This window comes from Choloepus didactylus, chromosome 6, assembly GCF_015220235.1.
Source record: "Choloepus didactylus isolate mChoDid1 chromosome 6, mChoDid1.pri, whole genome shotgun sequence".
Classification (NCBI taxonomy): domain Eukaryota; kingdom Metazoa; phylum Chordata; class Mammalia; order Pilosa; family Megalonychidae; genus Choloepus; species Choloepus didactylus.
This window is the reverse complement of record NC_051312.1, coordinates 88,014,576-88,039,288: the sequence shown is the minus strand read 5'-3', so window position 1 is coordinate 88,039,288 and position 24,713 is coordinate 88,014,576. Positions and strand designations below refer to the sequence as shown.

Below are 24,713 nucleotides of genomic sequence, written 5' to 3'. Positions count from 1 at the left end.
TTCATGAGTATTTCAAATCATGGCAAGATGTGCAAGAACTGTTAATTACCTCAAACAATAATTACTGCTTTTCTCAAGCTTGAAGGTGTAAGCAACTTGAAAGCCATTCTGAGCTTACAGTGAACCTTATCAAATATCCTAATTTTAAATATCAAATTCCCCAGTCCAGAAATCCAAGTACCAACATAGATACTTCCCTTTTTCTTATGTACCATCAAATCACCAGGTCTATTCAGTTGTTCTCTCTCTTAAATTTCCCTCAGATCTCTTCCATCTGCATCCCCACCAACTCAGGCCCTCTTCATTATGTACCTAGGGCCAGAGGTTGTTAACACTAGGCTCATAAACCCCCAAAGACTCCATGAGTAAAACCCAGGCTCGGTGAACTTGGATAGGAAAATAATTACATCTTTATTTTTATTAAACCCTATTTGAAATTTAATATTTCCTCCATTATAGATGTAACCAGTAAACCCTAGTAATAATCGTACCGGAAGTCATGGATATTTTTCATATCACATTAGAGTTTTTGCAGCTATCTTGGAATGTCATGTATATTCATCATTACTTTGAATTAACAGTAATTAAACCACCTTTGGTTAGATCTTACTAAATGTTAATGAAGTACATATATTACTGTATCACAAAATTAGTTTTTACATTATGCATTAAATTTTTTTAGAGTATTTATAGGTTTACTGAAAAAAATACTTTAAAACAATTCACAAACACTATTTCGAGAAGAGACCTCACCAGACTACTAAAGGAGTCCATAGCACAAAGAACCCTTGCCCTACTTTCATTCATCCTGTAATCTTTCCTAAATTTTTCCCTCTGACAGGTACCTTTCTGTTTTGCCTGGTTAATTCCAGCTTCTGTTTTATGACTCAGCTGCATCACCATTTATTTGAGACCTTCCATGACCTAAAGGCACCCCTCCTGTTTGCTTCTGGCTCTTATATTGAGGTCTTTGATCCACTTTGAGTTAATTTTGTATAGAGTGTGAGGTAGGGATCCTCAGCCACTCAATTTTTTTATTTCTCTTTCATTCTTTTGGATATGGATATCCAGTTCTCCCAGCACCAGTTGTTTAAGAGACAGTTCTGTTCCAGTTCAGTGGATTTGGGGCCCTTATCAAAAATCAGTTGACCATAGATCTGAGGGCCTATTTCCAAACTCAGTTCAATTCCATTGATCAATATACCTATCTTTGTGCCAGTACCATGCTGTTTGACCACTGTGGCTTCATAGTAGGCTTTAAAGTCAGGAAGTGTTAAGTCCTCCCACTTCGTTCTGCTTTTTTATAATGTTTTTGGCAGTTCAAGGCCCCTTTACCTTCCAAATAAACTTGATAACCAGCTTTTCCAAGTCCGCAGAGTAGGTTGTTGGAATTTTGACTAGAATTGCGCTGAATCTGTAGGTCAGTTTGGTAGAATTGACATCTTAATGACGTTTAGCTTTCCTATCCGTGAACACGGAATATCTTTCCACCTATTTAGGTCCTTTTTTATTTGTTTTAGTAAAATTTTGTAATTTTCTGTGTAGAGGTCTTTTACATACTTGGTTAAGTTTATTCCTAGGTTTATTCCTAGTTACCATTGCGAATGGAGTATTTTTCTTGACTGCCTCTTCAGTTAGGTCATTACTAGTGTATACGAACATTACTGACTTCTGCGCATTAATCTTGCATCCTGCCACTTCCCTGAATTTATTAGCTCCAGTAGTTTTGTCACTGATTTCTCAGAATTTCCAAGTATAAGATCATATCATCTCCAGGGGAGTGAATCTCCCTGGCAACATGGAATACGACTCCCAGGGAGGAATGTAGACCTGGCATCGTGGGATGGAGAACATCTTCTTGACCAAAAGGGGGATGTGAAAGGAAATGAAATAAGCTTCAGTGGCAGAGAGAATCCAAAAGGAGCCGAGAGGTCACTCTGGTGGGCACTCTTACGCACAATTTAGACAACCCTTTTTAGGTTCTAAAGAATTGGGGTAGCTGGTGGTGGATACCTGAAACTATCAAACTACAACCCAGAACCCATGAATCTCGAAGACAATTGTATAAAAATGTAGCTTATGAGGGGTGACAATGGGATTGGGAAAGCCATAAGGACCACACTCCACTTTGTCTAGTTTATGGATGGATGAGTAGAAAAATAGGGGAAGGAAACAAACAAACAAACAGACAAAGGTACCCAGTGTTCTTTTTTACTTCAATTGCTCTTTTTCACTTTAATTATTATTATTGTTATTTTTGTGTGTGTGCTAATGAAGGTGTCAGGGATTGATTTAGGTGATGAATGTACGACTATGTAATGGTTCTGTGAACAATCGAATGTACGATTTGTTTTGTATGACTGTGTGGTATGTGAATATATTTCAATAAAATGAAGATTTTAAAAAAAGGTTAAAAAAAAAAAAAGATCATATCATCTGCAAATAATGACAGTTTTACTTCTTCCTTTCCAATCTGGATACTTTTTATTTCTTTGTCTTGCTAAATTGCTCTGGCTAAAACTTTTAGCACAATGTTGAATAACAGTGGTGACAGCAGGCATCCTTGTCTTGTTTCCAATCTTAGCGGGAAGGCATTTAACTCTCTCACCGTTGGGTACTATGCTGACTATGGGTTTTTCATATATGCCCTTTATCATATTGAGGAAGTTTCCTTCAATTCCTACCTTTTGAAGTGCTTTTATTTAAAAAGGATGCTAAATTTTGTCAAATGCTTTTTCAGCGTCTGCCAAGATGATAATTTGATTTTTCCTTTTCAATTTATTAATGTGTTGTATTACATTGATTTTCTTAAGTTGAACTGCCCTTTCATGCCTGGGATGAACCCCACTTGGTCATGGTGTATGATTCTTTTACTGTGTCTTTGGATTCAATTTGCAAGTATTTTGTTGAAAATGTTTGCATCTATATTCATTAAGGAGATTGGCCTGTAGTTTTGCTTTCCTGTAGTATCTTTATCTGGTTTTGGTATTAGAGTGATGTTAGCTTCATAAAATGAGTTGAGTAGTGTCCCTTTTTCTTCAATTTTTTGAAAGAGTTTGAGTAGGAATGGTGTCAGTTCTTTTTGGAAAGTTTGGTAAAATTTCCCTGTGAAGCCATTTGGTCCTGGGCTTTTCTTTGTAGGAAGGTTTTTGATGACTGATTGGATCTCTTTACTTGTGATTGGTTTCTTGAGGTCTTCTGTTTCTTCTTGGGTCAATAGTATCCTTTTATAGTTTTTTAAATATCTTTGAGAGCCGTAGTAGTGGCCCTGCTCTCATTTCTTTTTGTTTATTTGGATCTTCTCTCTTTTTGACTTTCTCAATCTAGCTAAGGGTTTGTCAATCTTATTGATGTCAAAGAACCAACTTTTGGTTTTATTTATTCTATTTTGTGTTGTTGTTGTTGTTCTCCAGCTCATTTATTTCTACTTTAATCTCTGTTATTTCTTTTCTTCTGATTGCTTTAGGGTTAGTTTGCTGATCATTCTCCAGCTTCTTCAGTTCAGTTAGATCTTTGATTTTAGCTCTTTCTTCCTTTTTAATGTGTGCATTAGAGCTATAAATTTCCCTCTCAGCACTGCCTTCACTGTATCCCTTAGGTTTTGATATGTGTTCTCATTTTCATTCATCTCTTGATATTTACTGGTTTCTCTTGGAATTTCTTCTTTGACCCACTGATTATTTAGGAGTGTGTTGTTTAACTTCCATATATTTGAGAAAGATCTGAGTCTTTGGTGGTTATTGATTTCTAGTTGCATTTCATTATGACCAGAAAATGTGCATTCAATCATTTCAATCTTTTTAAATTTATTAAGACTTGTTTTGTGCCCAGCATATATGATCTACCCTGGAGAACATTCCATGTGTGCTAGAGAAGAATGTATATCTTGGTATTTGGGGGATGTAATTATATATATATGTATGTGTATATATATATGTATATGTGTGTATATATATATAAAGTTTAATTCATTTATCATATTGTTTAGATTCTCAATTTCCTTATTGTTCCTCTGTCTAGTTGTTCTATCTACAAAAGAGAGTGGTATATTGAAGTCTCCCACTATTCTTGTAGAAGTGTCTGTTGCTCCCTTCAGTTTCGCCAGTGTTCATCTCATGTATATTGGAGCTCCTTGATTGGGTGCAATTTATGATGGTTATTTCTTCTTGGTGAATTGTCCCTTTTATTAATATATAGTATCCTTCTTTTCTCTTATGACATCTTGGCATTTAAAATCTGTTTTGCCTGATATTATTATAGCTGCCTCTGCTTTCTTTTGGCTGTAGCTTGTGTGGAATATTTTTTCCATCCTTCACTTTCAGTCTTTTTGTGTCACTGCGTCTAAGATGAGTCTCTTGTAAACAGCGTATCAATGGATCATACATTTTAATCCATTCTACCAGTCTGTATCTTTTGATTGGAGTGTTTAATCCATTCGCATTCAATGTTATTACTGTGATAAACCAACCATCTTATCCTTTGGTCTTATTTGTTAGATCTATTTTCCCCCTGCTCTCTTTTTTTACTTTAAGTTACCCTTACTAATACTATTCAGTCTGTGCCCTTCTCCAGACCTCTCTCTGTCTCCTTTCTTCTCAGCCTGTAGAGCTCCCTTTAGTATTTCTTGCAGGGCAGGTCTCTTGTTAACAAATACTCTCAGCATTTGTTCATATGTGAAAATTTTAAACTCTCCCTCAATTTTGAAGGAGAGCTTTATGGATAAAGAATGCTTGTCTGGCAATTTTTCTCTTTCATAAATCTTCGATACGTCATACCACTGCCTTCTTGCTTCCATGGTGCCCACTGAGTAGTCAGTACTTAGTCTTATGTAGTTTCCCTTGTATGTGGTGAATCACTTCTCTCTTGCTGCTTTTAGGATTCTCTCCTTCTCTTCAGCATCTGACAATCTGATTGGTATATGTCTCAGAGTGGGTCTGTTTGTATTTAGACTAGTTAGAGTTTGTTGGGCTTCTTTGATTTGCATATTTATGTCGTTTAGAAGGGTTGGGAAGTGTTCCCCAACTATGTCCTCAAATACTCTTTCTAGTCCTTTACTCTTCTCTTCTCCTTCTGGGACACCAATGGTTCTTATTTTTGTGCACTTCATGTTCATCATTTCCCTGAGATCCATTTCAAATTTTTCAATATTTTTCACCATTTTTTTGTGTGCGTTCACCTTTAATTGACTTTTCCTTTAGTTCACTTATTCTTTCTTCTGCCTCTTCGAATCTGGTGGGTGTGTGTCTCAAGTATATTTTTAATTTGATCAACAGTATCTTTTATTTCCATAAGATCTGCTATTTTTTAATTTACTCCCTCAAATTCTTCTTTATGCTCTTCTGGAGTCTTCTTGATGTCCTTTATGTCTTTAGCCAACCCAGTGAAGTTGTTTTGGAGATTTGTATGTACTTCTTTGGTTAATTGCTCCTCCAAATTCTGTGTCTCCTCCAGATTTTTAATTTGGCTTGTCCGTATCTTCTTGTGTCTTCATGTGCTTTGTTATTTTCTGTTGACTTCAGGGTTTTTTACTTATCTTGGTAAGGTTATTTGGGGAAATGCAGGGTTCCCTGGACATTTCTTTAAAATTTGGCAGAACCACAGCTGGCTGGAGTGCACTTTCGCTATCTTCCCAGCAGACGGCACTCTTGAGCAACTTCTTACCCTCAAGCCAGCTTTTCTCCAACTATGCCTTTATGCTGTGCAGGGTCTAAACCAGGTGGTAATCCAACTAGTGTACCAGTTCTCTGTGTGCACTGGGGACTGCCAGCCCTGAGGGTAGGGGGTGGGCCCTGTGCAGTTTGACAGGGAATCCACTTAAGGGCACATTGGCTCTGGTGATGTGCTGGTTTGGATGTATTATGTCACCCAAAACACCATTGTCTTTGATGCGGTCTTGTGCGGGCAGGAAACATTGGTGTTGATTGGGTTGGAGACTTTTGATTGGATGTTTCCATGGAGATGTGATCACTCAACTGTGGGCGAGATCTTTCATTGGATAATTTCCATGGAGGTGTGGCCCCACCCATTCAGCCTTGATTAGTTTACTGGAGCACTATATAAGCTCAGACAGAGAAAGCGAGTTTGCTACAGCCAAGAGGGACATTTTGAAGAATGCACAGAAGCTGAGAGAGTAGCTGCAGATGAGAGACAGTTTGAAGACAGCCATTGAAAGCAGACTCTTGCTCCGGAGAAGCTAAGAGAGGACAAAATACCCCAAGAGCAACTGAGAGTGACATTTTTGAGGAACTACTGCCTAGAGAGGAATGTCCTGGGAGAAAGCCATTTTGAAACCAGAACTTTGGAGCAGATGCCAGCCGCATATCTTCCCAACTAACAGAAGTTTTCCAGATGCCATTGGCCATCTTCTAGTGAAGGTACCCGATTGTTGATGCATTACCTTGGACGCTGTATGGCCTTGGAACTGTAACTGTGTAACCAAATAAACCCCCTTTTATAAAAGCCAATCCATTTCTGGTGTTTTGTATTCCGGCAGCATTAGCAAACTAGAACAGGTGATTCCCAGGCCTCCGAGTGGATCGCTCTTGGGCTGTGAGGCTGTGTCTCTCACCCTCCAGCTCAAATGTACCCTGGTCCCTGCCTGCCCACGTGAGCACAGGACCCTCTTGTTTGGAGGAGGGGCTCCAAGTGCTTCCATATGGCATGTTCACTTATCTCCGCCTCTCACCCGTGCACACCACAGACTTCCATGGAGGAAGAGTAAAGGGGGTCAACACAGAACCACTGTTTCCCAGGTTCCCTTAAATGAGCACCCAGCCACAGAGCTGAGAAGGATTATCTCCTGAGCTAATAGCTGATAAATGAGTGCGCGGGAGTGGAGAGCTGCTCCCTCCCCTGCTCAGCAGCCAGCTCTCAGCTGCCACCCCTGGCACCTGTCCCTGTTGAATAAACTCACCCCATCCTTTCAGACATAATTTCTCCACTTTTTCATCCAAGTCTCCACTATGTATTGTAGAGGTCCTTCTCTGACTGCTCATACCCTGGAATTGATGTCTCGGGCACTCTCTGCCTTTTCTCTAGTTTTTTTCCCAGAGATGTTTGCTCTGCCTCTCCTATTCCACCATCTTCCTAGAAGTCTATTCTAGTTTTTATACATTAATTATCTTGTTTAATCCTTACTGCAAGTAGGATTCTAGTATAAGTAGATTACAGTAATACTCATTTTACAAATAAGGAAACTGAGGCTTTAAAAGGTAAAAAGACCTGAAGTTACATAGTTAATAAGCTGCAGAGCCAGTATTTCAATTTAGCTATTTCTGTACCATCCTGCCTCTCAGATACTAGATATAACTGTTTACCAGTTAGCCTTCTCTGCACTAGGTGTTTACCGTCAGTCAAGTGCAGGGTAGTCATGCATTGCACGTGCCGTCCTGTGCGAACACTATGGGAATGGTAGTTCATTTCAGCAAGTAGTAAAGCTGTTCCAGGCCAGTGCCAAGCACAGAGTGTGCAGAGACAAATGACATAGTTTCTGTCCTCCAGGACCTCCTTACCCAGTTAAGGGGATTAGCAGTTACACAGTTATGATATATAAGGCAGAATGTGCTGAGGGCCAAAAAGGTAATACAATATCTGGTGTTTAGAACTTTTAGAAAACAGAGAAATTGGATCTACTTAGGAAATTGGGAGAACTTTTTAGAATGAGCATGGTTTTAGAAAGATTGGAATGAAATTGCAGGAGGATGTTTCAACTTGAACAGAGGTATTGGAGAGGGAAGGTATATGCCAGGGCTTGCACAGAGAGGGGTTAATACTAGCAATTGATCCTGTTTGGCTGGAACATCATGGTCATTGCAAGGGAACTGTAAGCAATCATGAAAAAATAAAGAAAAAAATTGGTGAGCAACAGCAAGGCCTGCCCATAACTAATTGACATGATTTTACAGTGTCCTTGGATGGCACACTGGTGACTTCTGTCCAGCAATGCTTGGCTTCCTTTCTCTTCCATCTACATCAAATGACAAGCTACTCCCTGTGCCTGTGCTCATGTACCTTTCTTAGCCTAGATTTCTTTATCCCTTTCCCAACTACCAAACTCCACGCACCACCATGGTCTTCTCTTCATTCACTCTGTGTCGCACTGCCTCTGCTTTTTCTTGAATGCATAGGCAAACTCCTGCCTCAAGGCCTTTGAATTTGATATTCTCCCTGACTAGAAAACTCCTCACTTATATTAGGTCTTTACTGAAAAATCATCTTGTCTCAGTGAGGCCTTCCTTGGCCACCCCATCTAAAATTGAACCCCCTTCCCAATATTTTCTAACTACCTTTCCTGTTTTGTTTTGTTTTTCCTGTAGCCTTTAACAGTGTGTTTATTTTCTGTCTTTCCAAGAAAAATTAAAGTCCTATAGATACAGGGAATTGTTTTGTTTTGTGTTGTGCTGTGTTATTTTATTTTATTTTATTTTATTTCCGAACTCCCAACACCTAGAATTGCATCTGGCACATAAGCAGAAAATACTTGTTAAATAAGGAAGTGGATGAATCCGAGGCCTAGTTCAAATGCCTTCTTCTCCTTAATACCTTCCCTGCGTTTCTCCTTTGCTTTCCCACAGAAAGTTTACTTATAGAGAATTTAACAAATACTTATTAAACTTCCAGTGTTTCCAATACAGGGTATAGAATCATAGCCTGTCACACAGAAACTTTTATCACCTTTTTTCCATTCTCACTGCCATCATGATGTTCAGGCTCAGAACTTGAACTAATGCAGTAGACTTCTTAATGGCTGATCCTTCATTGGTCCCCTCCAACATCTTCATTTTGCCACCATGTTTATATGTCTAGTCAACAAGTCTAACCTTGTCCTTCCATTGATTAAAATACCTTGTTGGCTTCATATCACTTGCAGAAGGAAGTCCAGTCCCTGTAGCACAATATGTAAAGTGCCTCTAGTCTTACCTAATCAGTCTTTCCAGCTTCATCTCTCACTATTTCTTACTCACATTCAACAACTTGCTTTTAGCCAATACCCCATTCTCTATCATACTACCAAGCCTTTGACCTTGCTGTTTTCTCTACCTGGAATCCGCTTTTCCTCTTTTATTCAGCAAATTTGCACCTCAGTTTTCAAGAGTAAATTAAAGTGACACTATCACTTTGAAACCTGCCCTGACCAACCCTGTTAGCAACAAGACTATGTTCCCAAGTTTTCTCCATAACACACACACATACACATGCATGTGCACACACACACTGTTTTTCTCTTTCATATCATTTTTTACACTGTGCTGAAAATAATAATGTTTCTCTTCGCTTGGCTGTCTGTTCCTTGGGGAACAGTAACTGTGTATAACTGTTTATTTCTGTATCCCAGCACCCTTATTTTCACAATGCAACCAAGAAAACGGAATGTCCTCCTTTTTTGTGAATATGAAATTCAACACTCACATTTCTGGCATGAGTTAAAAATCTGTAAATTACTTGCTTTTTAGCCTCTTTCTGGTTAGCCAGGTCATAGTAGGCATCAGGGTGGACACCTGGTAGTCAGAGGGCTCTGTTGTATCCTCATTCCCAACATTGTAGTGATAAGCTCAGGTAGTCCTTCCTTCCACAAACGTGTCAGTCAGGCACTGTGCTGGGCCCTGAAAATACAGACCTGCCCATTATCTCTCTGAAATGTATCTTCCAGATGATGATGTGATGGAAAGAGTTCTGGAATGGGACTCAGGAAACCTGGGTTCTGGCCTTAGCTGAGGCAGTAACTTGCTTTGTGACTTTGGGCAAATCCATTTCTCTTTTCCTCAGCTGATTTTCCTCAGCACTCATCTCTCTTTTTTTCCGCTGTTTTAAAACACTTTATTTAAAAAAAAAAATTTTAATTACCATGCTAATACAGTAGAGTTACATCTTCACATTGGGGGTCAGAGGTAGGTTCTAAAGTTGACAGGTCAAGGAAAATTCTTCTGTAGTCAAAATTGCCACTGAAAATCCTATAGGAAGGTACCACATTGAAAACCAACATATGGTCTCTTTGCAAGTCCAGCACAGTTATTCCTCCATTGTTGAAGCAGATTGTTGTTTCTTCAGTTAGGCACCAGATGACGTGATTGGCTTGCATGCAGTGGCCATATTGTACCAAAAAATGCATATCTTAAAACACAGTTCTCACTCTGAGCACAGCCAGAGGCTCATTCTGTGTACCACTTGGTTTGCAATTCCCACATCATATTCACTCTTTTTTTTTTGAGGGGGGTGGTAATTAAATTCAGTTTTACTGAGATGTATTCACATACCATACAATCATCTGTGGTGTACAATCAACTGTTCATAGTACCATCATATAGTTATGCATTCATCACCCCAATCTATTTTTGAACATTTTCCTTACACCAGAAAGAATAAGAACAAGAATAAGAAATAACAGTAAAAAAGAACACCCAAATCATCCTCCCCATCCCACCCTATTTTTCATTTAGTTTTTGTTCCCATTTTTCTACTCATCCATCCATACACTGGATAAAGGGAAGCACTCATCTTTTAAAAATAGGGAGCTGAGGGTAGCTTGTGCCACTCTCTGGGTCAGCTGCAACCTCCTGAGCTTTTGCAAAAATCATGGAGATACTTCCTTAGTATCCATACTGGCTTTCCTCCTACCTTCAACAGTTGTACTGTGTCTAACCCTCATATGCCTTGGAAGCTTCTTCCTTGAGGAAGTGAGTGTTTCCTTAGTGCAGAGTGGCCTGCAGAGGATTCACAAAAAGCAGCTTTGAAACTTTCTGTGCTCCTCACCATGGTCCTGGTTCTGAAAATAAAGAGCTTTTTTGATACTTTTGTCAGAAAAAGCTCTGGGGAACCTTCCTTTAAAAATTGATTTCAATATTCTTAAGATTTATGAACTTACATTAGACAAGGCAGGTGCCTCTAGCCCTGTTTTAAAATGAGGCAACTGAAAACGAGAGGTAAAGTGATTTGAAGTAATGTAAATTTTGCCTCAGTAAAAATACAAAATCACCTTCAGTCTCGTCAACTTCCAGAGGTTCTCTTAGACCTACCCAGGCAGTGCTAGATGCTGCTGTGGGTTCCCACAGCCTCCTGTGCTTCTGGCATAGTTTTGATCTTACTGTATTTTAATTATCTGTTTGTGTTTATTTCCCTCAGATTAAGAATCAAATCTGACTATTCTGTGCATAGGGCTTGACACAGGAGTCAGTTAATGTTAGCTTAATAGAACTGAACTAAATTTTTATTAATATACAAATTGAGCATTGTTTGAGGGGGAAACTTCTGTCCATTCACTCCAGGCCATATGGGGAGCAAATCTCTTAACCAGGCAGAACTAATATGAAATATTTCAGTGGAAAAACCCTGGAGTAGGAGTCAAGAAACCTAGCTGGTTCTTCCAAACACTAGTGAATCAGACTTAGGGAAGCCACTTTGCTTTCTCTTCCTCAGTTGCCTTATTTGTAAAATAGAAATAGAGACACTTGTCTTTTGTAACTCGCAGGAATGACTTCAGCACAAGTTTAGTGTGTAAGAAAACAGTTTACAAGCTAAAAGAGGTTTTTATTTTAATCTCATTGGCACAATTATGCCTTTCTTGACACATAAAATACCTTCCAATCTTACGTAAAACACAGGAACGTCCATGAAAACTCTTGAAGTAGGAAAGCTGGTTTATCTCAAATCAGGTACAGTGGCTGTTTTCTGGGCTGCTTCCAAAAGTGTTTCAGATTTTTACCTTTTCCAGAAATGTAACAGGCCCAGTTGAATTTCCACCCACCAAGGGAAAGCCAGAAACACTGATAGACTTGCCCTCCCAAGCTGATTTCTTTGCCTCAAAGGTATGTTTCTGTTCCATACAATAAGGAACAATTTTCTTCCAAATTCAAAATAGCAATTTTGTTTCAAGGCCTTCAGCAAATAGCAGCTTCAAAAATAACAAACCTCAAAGGGAGGGGGGAGAATGGTAATGAGAGAGGGAACTGAGCAGTTCTCTTCTGTTGGTATCGTTGGGAATTTTATTTTTGCAAGTTGAGAGCACCTTTTCCAGTTGTTCTGTTCAGAGGAAACAGAGGTCTAGAGAGCCAGAATCACACTAAATCAATGGCAGAACCTAGGTGCCCTGCCTCTCAGAACAGCAATTGGTCGTGTCTGCTGATCTGTCTCAGAACCTTCAAGAACAGAGGTTGCCATCTTCTGCTGGTGTTCATTAGCTTCTCTCTCTTCTCCAACTCTGGCAACCATCAACAGACAAAGGACAGTGGGGAGTTGGCAGTCCTGTAAGTAGGGCCTTGGGTCTACTCTGTGCCAAACCCAGATCCTATGTTAAAAATTCGAAGGAATCAAGCATCAGCCTTGCATTCAAGGAGCTCTCAGTCTAGTGAAGGAAACACAGGTGCACGGATTATTATAGAATATTATGGTAACTACTGTGATGAAGGCAGATTATCTTTCCCTAACTGTGATGGTTTTTGACTTTCTGTTGGAAGAAATCAGCTGAGAAGCTGCAGACCTCCTAAGGAAAGTGTGGGGTGTGTTAGGGGTGAGTGTGGGGTGTGAGAGAGAGAGAAGGAAAGCAAGAGAGAGACAGTTGAAATCTGTATCAGGGAAAGTCCAGTTGTAGGAAACAGAAACCACTCCAGACATTTTAAACATAAAGAACTTTAATATAAAATATTAAGATACTTCAAGTCATTGGAAGTGCTAGAGGAGTGGGCTCTATACTAAACTTTCAGGAGAAGGATACTTTTAGGCCAAAATACAATGCCAAAGGTACAATCCAAGCATAGAAAATTTATCATTGCCATTACCATAGGGCAAAGAGGGACCAAACACTGGAGAGGAAAACTCAATGTCTCTATACTTATCCTTGCTTGTAGCAAAAGGAGAAGAAATAGGAAGATGTCCTCTGCCTTCGGTCCACCTTCCTGATCTTTAGTGAGGGTATTGGAATGGTAGAGGCCAGTTTGTATCTGTACCCCAGTTTTCTTGTCTATATAATGAGGATAATAATAACGTCTATCTCAGGAATTAAATGAGTTAATATATATAAAATACTTAGAACAGTGTCTGGCACACAGTCAGTGATATATATATTACCTCTAATATGGTTTCTTTTTAATCCTTAAAACATCTTAGGATTTGTACATATAATAAGCCCCATTTTACACTTAAAGAAGCTGTGGCCTAGATAGTCCTTACCCAAGGTCACATAGAATATATGTAGCAGAGCTGATAATTAACCATTTGAATCTAAGTCCAGGCCCGTTTGCAGTCCAATCTTTTCTTTTGCCTCTCAATCCAGTATTTTCCATCATCCCTCAAAGTGCAGGGTGGAAGGAGCTCAGAGATGGGAAAAGTCTCCTCTCACTGGAGAACATTTATGAACAGAGCCTTGAAAGAACAGTTGCAATGTCAGGAAGTTCCCTGGAAACACCTCAGATACAGGGAATCACTCAAGCAAAGACCCAAAGATAGGGGAGGGCTGGGAATGACCCTGCTTGTACCTGTCTAACAGGAGTCTCCCAGCACATTCTTTTTGCTACCCTAACGTGCAGTCACTCCACTGTATTCTATTTCAGGGACCCCCTTGACGGAGCGGAAAGTATCACTACCCAGTTGTTGTGTATCTTTTGCAACAGCCGACGGGCCATCTCCTATATACACTCAAGTGATTGAAAACACGGATTCCCCCATATGGAATTTTCAACAGCAGTCAAGGTTTGTATTTTCTTATATGCCATCACCCTTCCCGAATCTGCCTTTTGTTCCTTGAGACTAACTCAAGGCAAGGAATTTAACAGGCACAACAATATTTGTAGTGGTCTTGGAAAATGCTCTCCTTATCCAAGCAGTAATTTGATCCTAGTGCTTATGAATTCACAGTCAGAGTAGTAGCTGAGAGGTTTTGTTAGGGTGTTTTTTAACTCTGCTCAGTAAAGCTCAAAAATTATTCAGTAAGGATCTCTTATATGCCCAGTTCTGTTTTAGGCACTGGAGAATTAAAGATGATTAAGAAAGCCCTTGCTTTTAAGGAGTTCATGGTCTACCTGGGAAGAAAGACAAGTAAAAAATTGTAATAGAATGTGAAAGAGCTGTAAGAGACGTAAAAAGGATGCTAGTGAAGCTTGGAAAAATGTTAATTAGGCCAACCTGGAGATTCAGGGAAGGCTTCATAAATAAGACACCTCAGCTAAATATTGAAGAATATATACAAGTTATCTAGATGAAGATGGGTGAGAAGGGTTTTCTAGGCAGAGAAAACTAATCTCAGGAAAGGCTAAATTATCCATCCTTGGAAAAGACTCTTGGGCAGTGGAAAGATCCTGGGCTTTAGAACCAGAGACTTGGCCTCCAACCCTTCTACACACCTAGCTGTGTGAACAGGTTATATAACATCTCTGAACCTCAGATTCCTCGTCTGTAAAGTGAGGATAATTTTACAGGATTGTTGTGAGTTCCAAATTAGACAATATTTAGAAAAATTACCTCGTGGGACATAGTAGATACACAACAAATGTTATATTTTTTGGAAAGCTAAAAAAAAACAGGAGGTAGAGTCCTGTCAGTTATGTTGCAGTACCACTCAGAGGTAAGAGACTGGCCTAGGCGGCCCACTGCTGGGGTGCACGGCTCGTCCTCCCTTTTCTTCTGTTACCAGTCATCGTTTTAAAGGAGCTCTAAGACTATTTTTTCTGTTATCATTATATGCATCAGCTTTTATAAGGTTTAATTCTTGTCCGCCTGCACAAGCCATACCACATGGTGTCTGAACTGCTATTTTCATAAAGTATTTGAGTCTCAGCAATTGTTCACATGTTCAATGTTTTGTAATTTGAGAAGTTGGCATGTGTCAGCAGCTAGAATTGCAGTGAAGACTCAGTATTATCTATGGTGAGCTTCTGAAATTATAAAAATTTGGTATTTTATCTAAAATATCATATCTTCCCCAAAAGGCAGGAGACCAGAGGGCTGAACTTCTGAATGAAGGTGTTTTTTTTTCCATTCAGAACCCAACTTTATTTGATTAAGGGACATTAGCAATCCCCTGATTTCATCCTTTCACTTTACAGTTAACACTATGTGGCTCAGAAAATTATATAGTCTTTTGGGAACAATAGGTGGGATTAGAAGCATAATAGTTTTGTCTGCAAGTTGTTTATCACAAAAGTGTTTCATTTGATCATCCTAGAAACCTTGAAAAGTAAATAATATCCCATTTAACAGGTGAGAAAAGTAGGGCTCTAAGAGGCTACTTACATGCCCAGCTAATAATAGTAGAGCTGGAGTTCAAAGGTGGTCTTTTGACTCCCAGCTAAAATTTGAATCTCTGACGTGATATTTGTTTCACTTTAGCATACTGCCCCTCATTTAAAGTAGGCTATTTTCCGTTCCCCAGTGATGTTTGGGAAGGAGCCATAGGAAAATGTCCCTTTGTTTTCCCTGAATCTCCATCTTGTTGACCTGGAGCATGACACCTGATTTGGAATTTTTGAAATCTTTGTAGTTTTAAACTGTATGACTCACTTCATATAAAATGTATTAGAGGAGTTCAATGAATCCCATGTCGACTTCTTTATCTGGTATGAAAGTTGGGCCCTTTCTTATTTCAGTGCCTGGCCTCTGCACAGTGTTGCTTTAGAGTCAGAAAAAACAGGGTTCAAATCCTAGCCCTGCTACTTACTGTCTCTTATGTGACCTTGAGCAAATCACTTCACCACTCTGAGCTCAGCTTCATCATCTGTAAAATAGTGACAATATTGCCAATGTCATAGGTTTTTGTGAAAATTAAATATATATAAAAAACCTGGCACCAGGTCTGACCCAAGGTAGGCACTCAATAAATGTTCTTTTTCCCTTCTTTCTCCCTTCTCAGTACTCCCATCCCACTGCATAGCATAAGAAGAATCCTCACCAGTTCTAATAACACTGTTCATTGAATGTTGAGGAGATCCCTTTCCATACTCTCCTGTCTTAGAGAAACAATGTTTGAGTGTGGCAGATACTGTGTGGGGACCAGGGGCCAGGGACTGGGGGCGGGGAGATAATGAATCAAGCGAATGTTTTCAGGTCTTGGCAAGTTGCTTCATCTCTCTGAGTTTCTATCCCCTCATTTTTTTGTTTGTTTGTTTTATTGAGATATATTTACCTACCATACAGTCATCCACAGTGTACAATCAGTTGTTCACAGTAGCATCATGTAGTGGTGCATTCATCACCACAATTAATTTTTGAGCATTTTCATTACTCAAAAATAAATAAAGATAAAGTAAAAAAGAGAATACCCAAAACATCCCTCCCCCCCATTATTCATTTAATTTTTGTCCCCATTTTTCTATTCATCTTTCTGTACTCTGGACAAAGGGAGTATGAGCCACAAAGTTTGCATAATGACACAGTCACACTGTGTAAGCTATATAGTTATACAGTCATCTTCAAGAATCAAGGCTACTGGGTTGCTGTTCAGCAGTTTCAGGTATTTCCTTCTAGCTATTCCAATACATTAAAAACTAAAAAGGGCTATCTATGTAACACGTAAGAATAACCTCCAGAATGACCTCTCAACTCCATTTGAAATCTCTCAGCCACTGAAATTTTATTTTGTTTCATTTCTCTTCTCCTTTTTGTCAAGAAGACTTTCTCAATCCCACAATGCCAGGTCCAGGCTCATCCCTGGGAATTATGTCCCATGTTGCCAGGGAGATTTTTTGTGTGTGCAATTTTATTGAAATATATTCACACACCATACAGTCATCCAGTGTACAACAGTTGTTCACGGTATCATCATATAGTTGTGCATTCATTAGCACAGTCAATTTTTTAACATCTTCATTACTCCAAAAAATAAAAATAAGAATAAAAGTAAAAGTAAAAAAGAACACCCAAAATCCCAAAACATCCTATACCCCTCCTTCTCCCCTGTCATTCATTTATTTTTTGTCCCTATTTTTCAACTCATCTATCCATACACTGGGTGGGAGTGTGAGGCATTAGGTTTTTCACAATCACACAGTCACACCGTATAAGCTATATAGTTATATGATCGTCTTCAAGACTCAAGGATACTGGATTGCAGTTCAACAGTTTCAGATATTTCCTTCTAGCTCTTCTAATAAACTAAAGCCTAAAAAGGGACATCTATATAATGTGTAAGAATTACCTCCAGAATGACCTCTCAACTCCATTTGAAATCGCTCAGCCCCTGAAACTTTGTTTCATTTCTCTTCCCCCTTTGGTCCAGAAGGCTTTCTCAGTCTACAATGTCGGGTCCAGGCTTATCCCCAGGAGTCACATCCCATGTTGCTAGGGAGATTTACAACCCCGTGAGTCATGTCCCACATAGGGGGGAGGGCAGTGAGTTCACCTGCTGAGTTGGCTTAGAGAGAGAGGCTATATCTGAGCAACAAAAAAGGTTCTCTGGGGATGACTCTTAGGCACAATTGTAAGTAGACTTAGCCTCTCCTTTGCAGTAGCAAGCTTCGTAACATCAAGCGCCAAGATCAAGGACTCAACCTTCTAAATTCTATCCCCTCATTTTAACTGTGAAGGTAAAAATATATCCTAGAAGATGGCATGAAGATAAAATGAAACAGTGTTTGGGAAAGTGCTTTGCAGATTACGAGATATTCTCTAAATCTAAGATTCATACTACAAAAGCTTTCTACAGTGAATTTATGGTGGTGGTTTTTCTTAATAGATTATCAAAAGAACTTCTTCTGGACCCACAGCAAATGCTGGTCTTCAAAGTTTGGCATAAAGGAGGTATGTACTCTTCCATGAATATATCTCTTGTTCCATGAGTACATGTATGGTTGCAAAAATAAGTTCACATCCTGTTGACAGTTTGCCAAGCCTTTCCTTTTTTTAACTAACTGAAACCACAGACTGCTGACCTGTTGGGTAGGCATATGTGTCAAAGGAGAATCTCACAGAACGTTAAATCCTTAATGAGCATATCATTTTATTTGGCTCTTCCCTTGCTTCCTATTCTTCTCTTCTCCTTAAATTACTTGAGGGATTGTCAAGCAGACCAAAGTTTGCTGCAATTCAACAAACGCTTTAGCAGGAAAAAAAAAAAAAAAAGAAAAAAAACAGGCTTTGGTATTATACAGACCTGGGTTCAAATCTTGGCTCTGCCATTTACTAACAGTGTGACCTAAGGTAAATCACTTTACCTCTTTGAGCCTTATAATAACAGTACCTGCCCTGTGGGATTTTTGTGAGGATTAGTGATAATATATAAATAAAGTACTTGGCAGATAATCAGTGTTAATAAGTGAGGCTGTTTTTATTATTATGCCTACTATGTGTCAGGCACTGTACTAGGGCTGTGGGTTTATAGAGGAATAAAATACAGTCCCTACTCTCCAGGCTTACAGAGTCCTATAAGAGCCTGTTGAAATGGAGGTAGAAGAAAAAGCCTGGACCAAACTGATCACTGCTCATCTGGTTCTATCATCTCAGTATCCATAGGTATCTCTGTCTCCTCAATTCCATCCTTTCCCCACAGACTCAGCAAACCTCTAAGAAATGGTACTCAAAATGGCTTGGGCTATGTGCAATAAATGTTTGAGTTCCTACCAAAAACTAGGGATACAGAGATGAAATACAGATGTGATCCCCTTCCTCACAGAGCTGACAGACTGATGGAAGATACAAACAATTACAATATGGTACGGTTAGGCAAATACAGGGTGCTCCGGTAGGGGACTCTAACTCAGGCTTAGGTTGTCAGGGGAGGCTTCCTGGAGTATACCTCAGCTGAGAATTGAGGGGCGGGACATACTATAGTCACAGGAAACCACAAATACAAAAGCTTGAAATAAAGAAAGGGTACAAGGGAAGTTCAGACTGACTAGAACATAAACCACAAAGGGGGAATGGTGAGTTGTCCTGCTAAATCTGCTGTCAAATTTAACTCTTCACAGTCACTGTTTTTTTCACAATGATTTCTTAACCAGAAGTCTCCTCAAGTATGTTTAGTGGTGCTCTCATGTTAGGCAGAAGTCTCAAACTGGGGTTACCCAAAGTTACTTTATATCAAAAGCAGGTTACATGTCCATTAGCCAAATAAAATGAGGTTAGTTTTCTTTGCAAAGCTATAATAGATCTTCAGAGTGCAAATTAATGGTTCTAGCCATCACTCTTCACTCCCAGTGGGTAAGAATTACTTGACCCCTACTGTGGAACATAACTTTAAGCAGTTATAGAACCAAAGACTGTCCAAGTTGAAGGGGATTGAGGCTCAGGGAGTTAGACTAATGTGTTCAAATCAAAGCCATGCTCAGATATGCTATCGTGGCAAGCTGCTTCTTTGTCCCATTCTACATTTGCCGATTTACTCATGCTTTCATTGAATGTTTACCAAGTTCCTCACAATGTGAGAAGATGAAACATGAGGTATGGGGAGTGAAGGGAGCATAAAGTGAATAAGACCTCATCTCAGCTCTTAGGTAGATCTCAGTCTACAGAAGACCAAGATCTGTAAACAAATATTATGCAGTGTGTGATGAGTTCAATGTCAGCTGTAGTGTGCACAAGGAACTCTGGAAGCTTCAGAACTACTGCTCTTGGAAATTTGTATTCCTTGATTTATTTAGCAATTTGAAAATCTATAGTGTATGTCCGAGTTTCATAAATTCGACCTTTGATAATTCAGTGTAAGGAATGGAAAATTAAAAAAAAAAAAAAATAGGCACTTGTGATGTGATGAGGGCCTGATTGTCCTCAGCTGTTTTCATGTCAGAACTGAAGAACGAGCAGCAAAAAATCTGAAAACAAAGTCATTGAATGGTAGTTTGTCAAATCAAGAACATGCCTTCTCAGGCATTAAGAGCAGCCTCTTCATGTAGAGGAGAACCTGAGCCCAAGTTCATTTTGTACCCTGTACTGGTTTTGTAATTTTTGTCACTTTTGTTCTTAATTGGATAGAATATATATTATAGAAAATCTGGAAAATGCAGGTGATTATAAATAGGAATCCCTCATAATTCCAAGGTGGTCTTTAAGATTATTTCTTTCAAGAGCCACTGCCCGGAGGAAAATCATTGGGACATAATAGTTTAGAGAAAAGACAAGTTTTCTTAAGTTTAAGGTTCAGTTGCCTGTTTTAAGAGGATAGAACTTGGCCCTGTCAGCTTTTCCCTGCCATACAGAAAGGGAATTCATAATAGCCAAAGCAGGCTCTGGTTGCTAATCTGTCTCATCCCCATTAGCTGTCTTCTCTGTTGGCTCTGAAATCACTAAACTCCCCCAACTAAATCAGCTTCTCTGTGTACAGCCTCTAATCTCAATGGCAGACATGCCCAGCCACACAGAGCAATTCTTCTTTTTCCTTACAGATGAGGAGAGGGTAATTGGCTTTGCCTCGGTGGACCTCTCCCCACTTCTCTCTGGCTTCCAGTTTGTCTGTGGCTGGTACAACATCACGGACTTCAGTGGAGAGTGCCAGGGACAGATAAAAGTTGCTATCTCCCCTTTGGAGAGTTTGTTGCATTTCAAAGAAGAAAGGCAAGCAAGACGCGGGGTGCAGACCCCAGGATCACTGGTATGTATTCTGATTCCCACCCCTGTAACCAGTAAGGGTCTACTGAACAAAACCTATAAGAAGATCTTTTACACATGTTTGTTTACTTGCCAGCTTACAGAACACTTTCTATGTTTGTGTCTTGTAACTGACCTCATGAAAAAGAGAAGGCAGTGTTGTATTCCTATTTTAGAGTTGAAGAAACTGAGATTCAGAAAGGTGAAGCTACTAACTCAGTGTCACACAGCTAGGAAATGAGGGACCAGATCTGACTCCAAATCAAGTTGCTTATAATCAGTGGGTGGAGAATAGACATGTGAACAAATAAGTCAGTATAATATGATAAGTACTAAAAAAGATATAATTCAGAGAATAGGAGAAAAGATGACACCAAATGTGAGGTGTCCACAGAATTTTGGACAGCAAATGGACAAGTGATAAATTAGTTAAGGCTAGAAAAAGCTGGCACCTAACTGCCTGCTATGGTGGAAGCCACAAAGAAATAAGCCCACATTTGAAACAGAATACCAGAAAGGTTCAGGTATTGAGAGTTTAGAGAAAATGGATGTTTCTAAAGGTAGGGGGTACAATTGTATGAAAGACTCTCTAGATTCCCTGAAACAGAGAGTTCTTGAATCAGAAATATTAATCCCAATCTGTAGAAGTAAAGCTAAGGTCTTAAAATAGAAGGATTAAATGAAAGTCTATGTACCAAATGGTGATACCAACATGTACTCTTCTGCCAATCCCCCACCTTCTCTCCACCACCTCAACTCTTAATACCGAAACCACTGGCAACCAGACTTACGTTGTCCAGGCAAGAGTCTGGGGGAGTTTTCTTTGGGGAAATTAATCATTCGAACAGAAAAAAAAAAAGAAAGAGAAAACAAAAACATAATAGGTATTGATATGTAAGATTTCTACATAAAACAGCTAATTCTCTTCCCCCATCACCCTATAGAGAAGCCTTCCAGTTGTCAACCCCAGCCCCCACACACTGATCTTTTGGTTAGCTTTTTTTAGTGCTGCATTCTTAAATATGAACAAATGGCAAAGAACCAACAGATAGTTTTAAAAGCCTCTAATATTTGAAATATTTATCAAATAAATAAACTGATGAAATTTGTTTCCCCAATAAAAATCTATATTATCAGAGAGATAAGAGAAAATAGTACATCCATGAAACAAGAATAGAATGCTATAAAAAGGAACACTCAGAGCAAGTAAGAGCTATTGGAAATGAAAAATATTACCACAAAACAGAAATTTCAATACTAAGGTTGGAAGCTAAAATATTGAAGGACGCTCCTAGAAAATAGACTGAAAGAAGCAGATGGGAAAGACAAGAAGAAAATTAGAGGAAATTATATTCTCCATTTCACTCATCTTGCAGCTGTAGACAATGAAGGTGAGAAAAGGAAAGTGACCACAAATCATTGGCAAAGGTGGGATTAGAATCTGGATCAACTGCCCACTTCTAGTAACAGTGTCTTTTCCATTTGTTAGGAATAGACTTCCTTTAGTGGCAGATTAGAATTAACTTTTTTTGAAAGACAGAGTCAAAACATTAATACATCCTACCTGAAATACAACTGCATTTTAAGATTTCAAGGATAATTTTATTTGAGGAATACTGATAATAGCTGGTATTTATATAGTACTTCACCATGAGCCAGACACTTTTCTAGGCACTGGGAACACAACTGTGGGGGAAAAAAACAGCAGATAAAAATACTGATGGTGCGGAGCTCACATCCTAGCCAAGGAGACAGAAAATAAACATATACGTGCAATAGAGGCAATGTTAGAATGTGGTAAGTCCTTTGGAGGAAGCATCAGGGGTGGTAGCGAAGAAGTACCAGACGGAGGGGAGGCTGAGAATGCACTCTTAAATAATTGGGTATGTAGAGAACGTTTTTACTCTGTTACATTAAAATCCATTGGTCTGTCATAATAAATAAATAAATAAATAAACAGAATGGGAAGAGAAATTGAAGATGATTATGTGTAGGCAACTCTTCTAAGGAGTTTAACTGTAAAAGAAAGGAGAATTTTCCTGCCACAAACTATCCCAGACAAAGACTGTTCTGTTCACCTCTCTATCATGCACACCTGGCCTGGGGTCTGACACAGAGTAGGTATCAATAAATATTTAATGAATGAATGTGTGTGAAAATGACCAAAGAGTTCATGCATTCCTCTATACAAAAGTGTTTTCTTCAGCTCAGCCCTGGCAATCATGGAACAAGAAATGTCACAGCCAGATTACCCTCGCATGTAAAATAAATGTAAAATGATGCCCCAGCAGGAGTTTACAAACTACTTGGAGGAACAAGACCACAACTAGAAAGCAATCTGATACAATAATCTATAAAAGGAGGATAATGGTTCCTATCACATAAGACTATTGTGAAGTTTTAATGAGAAAATGCATGTAAATTGCTTAGTACAATGTTCAGCACATAGAAAAATAGTAAGTTAAATTTATGCACACACAATCAATTTTACAAATTTATTTATATCCTGCTTTGTGACAAAAGGATTTATGGTGACAAATACAACATTTTTCTCCTTGCTTCTACAGATTCCAAAATATAGTCCCTTTTCCTTCCCTGTTTCTGATATGTATGCTGCATTCCCTAGCTGCCTTGCAAGACAGACCCCAGAACAACCTACTCACATCTCTTCAAAGGAGCTTGATTTCTCCTCTCCTGGGAGGTGAGTGATTTCTTGATGACAAAAAGAAATGAGGTGAAAGAGTAGAAGTGGTGAGCTAGCTTGCCATTGTCTTTCCTTTATTAGAGAAAAAAACTGGAGGCAGTGTTGGTGGTTTAGAACTGTACCCCAGGAAAACACATTCTCAAACTTAATCCATTCCTGTGCGTGTACACCCACTGTAAATAAGATCTCTTCAAGGTTTTACTTCAGTTAACCCAAAAGAATCAGGTTGGGCTTTAATCCGGATTACTGGAATCCTTTATAAACAGAGTGAAAGTCAGGCACAAAAGCCAGGGGGAGCAGCCAGAAGTTGAATGTCAATGGGACCAGGAAGAAAAGGGAGACTCCAGGAGAGGCCTTCCATGTTCATTGTCATGTGACAGAGAAGCCAAGGTCCAATGATCACCAGCAGCTAGCCCTGAACTCCACAGTCTTCTAGGAGAAAGCATCACCTTGATGGCACCTTGATTTGGGCTTCTAGCCTGAAAAGCATGAGCCAACAAATTCTCCTTGTTTAAGCCAACATGTTGCATGGTACTTGCTTTAGCAGTGAGGAAACTAAAAGAGATTTTGGTACTAGGAGAATGAGATGCTGCTTTTGCAAATACCAAAAATGTAGAAACTGCTTTGGAATTAGGTAATGGATAGATGCTTAAAGAATTGTGAGGTGCTTGGCAGAAAAAGCCTAGATTGTTTTAAAGAGACTGTTGCTAGAAATGGATTCTAAAGGTACTTCCAATGAGAACTTAGAAGAAAATGTTGAATGTGTTATTGGAAACTGGAGGAAAGGCTATCCTTGTTATAAAGTGGCAGAGAACTTGGTGAAAGTGAGTTCTGATGTCCAATGGAAGGCAGAACTTGAAAGCAATGAACTTGGATATTTATCTGGGAGATTTCTAAACTAGGTGTGGAAGGTGCAGCCTGGTTTCTCCTCACAGCTTATAGTAAAACGTGAGAGGAAAGGGATAAACTGAGAAATGAACTCTTAAGCACAAAGAAACCAGAAATTGGTGATTTGAAAAATTCTGACCCTATCCAGAAAATATGCTCTGAGACTAGGGCCAGAAGTGACTCTTGAATCAGGGACCTCCCTGAGCTTCTGGAAAGTACATCCCTGGAGAATAGAGTTCAATGTCAGGGTTTAACTGCCATTTCACTGGAAGTCAGGATTGGAAAGGCAGTTATTCAGGAAATATCTATGAAAAGTTCTATTATCTAATGGTTTTGCCCTCTGTAAACTGCATACAAAACCAACAGAATTTTTGTGAAGTTTGAATGAGTGGAACCACTGTCAGCCTGGACTAAAAGGAACAAAGAAGGGACGATTTGAAGGAAGAATGACATCAAGGGCAGAACCATGGAAACCATGGAAACCGATCTTTCATGGATGAAAGATCTCTCTTCAGGCTAAGAGAGCAGGCCCATGTGTGAGGAAAGGGGGTGTGGGGGAGTCCACCCCTGTGCTTGAAGGAGGCAGGCCATCTGCCCTGACACTCGGAGGGGTCAGACT

At 39.3% G+C, this 24,713-nt stretch overlaps 1 protein-coding gene across 5 annotated transcripts in view; it reads left to right on the top strand.

Annotated features, from left to right (window-relative positions):
- Nucleotides 1–24,713, top strand: part of C2CD3 (C2 domain containing 3 centriole elongation regulator) — a 227,137-nt gene that overhangs the window by 148,866 nt on the left and 53,558 nt on the right. For all 5 annotated transcript variants that reach the window (XM_037840623.1, XM_037840622.1, XM_037840621.1 and 2 more), the window contains exons 25-28: nt 13,542–13,680; nt 17,657–17,721; nt 20,301–20,506; nt 23,070–23,203. In XM_037840623.1, coding sequence (XP_037696551.1) covers nt 13,542–13,680; nt 17,657–17,721; nt 20,301–20,506; nt 23,070–23,203 — 544 coding nt within the window. The remainder of the gene's footprint in view (nt 1–13,541; nt 13,681–17,656; nt 17,722–20,300; nt 20,507–23,069; nt 23,204–24,713) is intronic.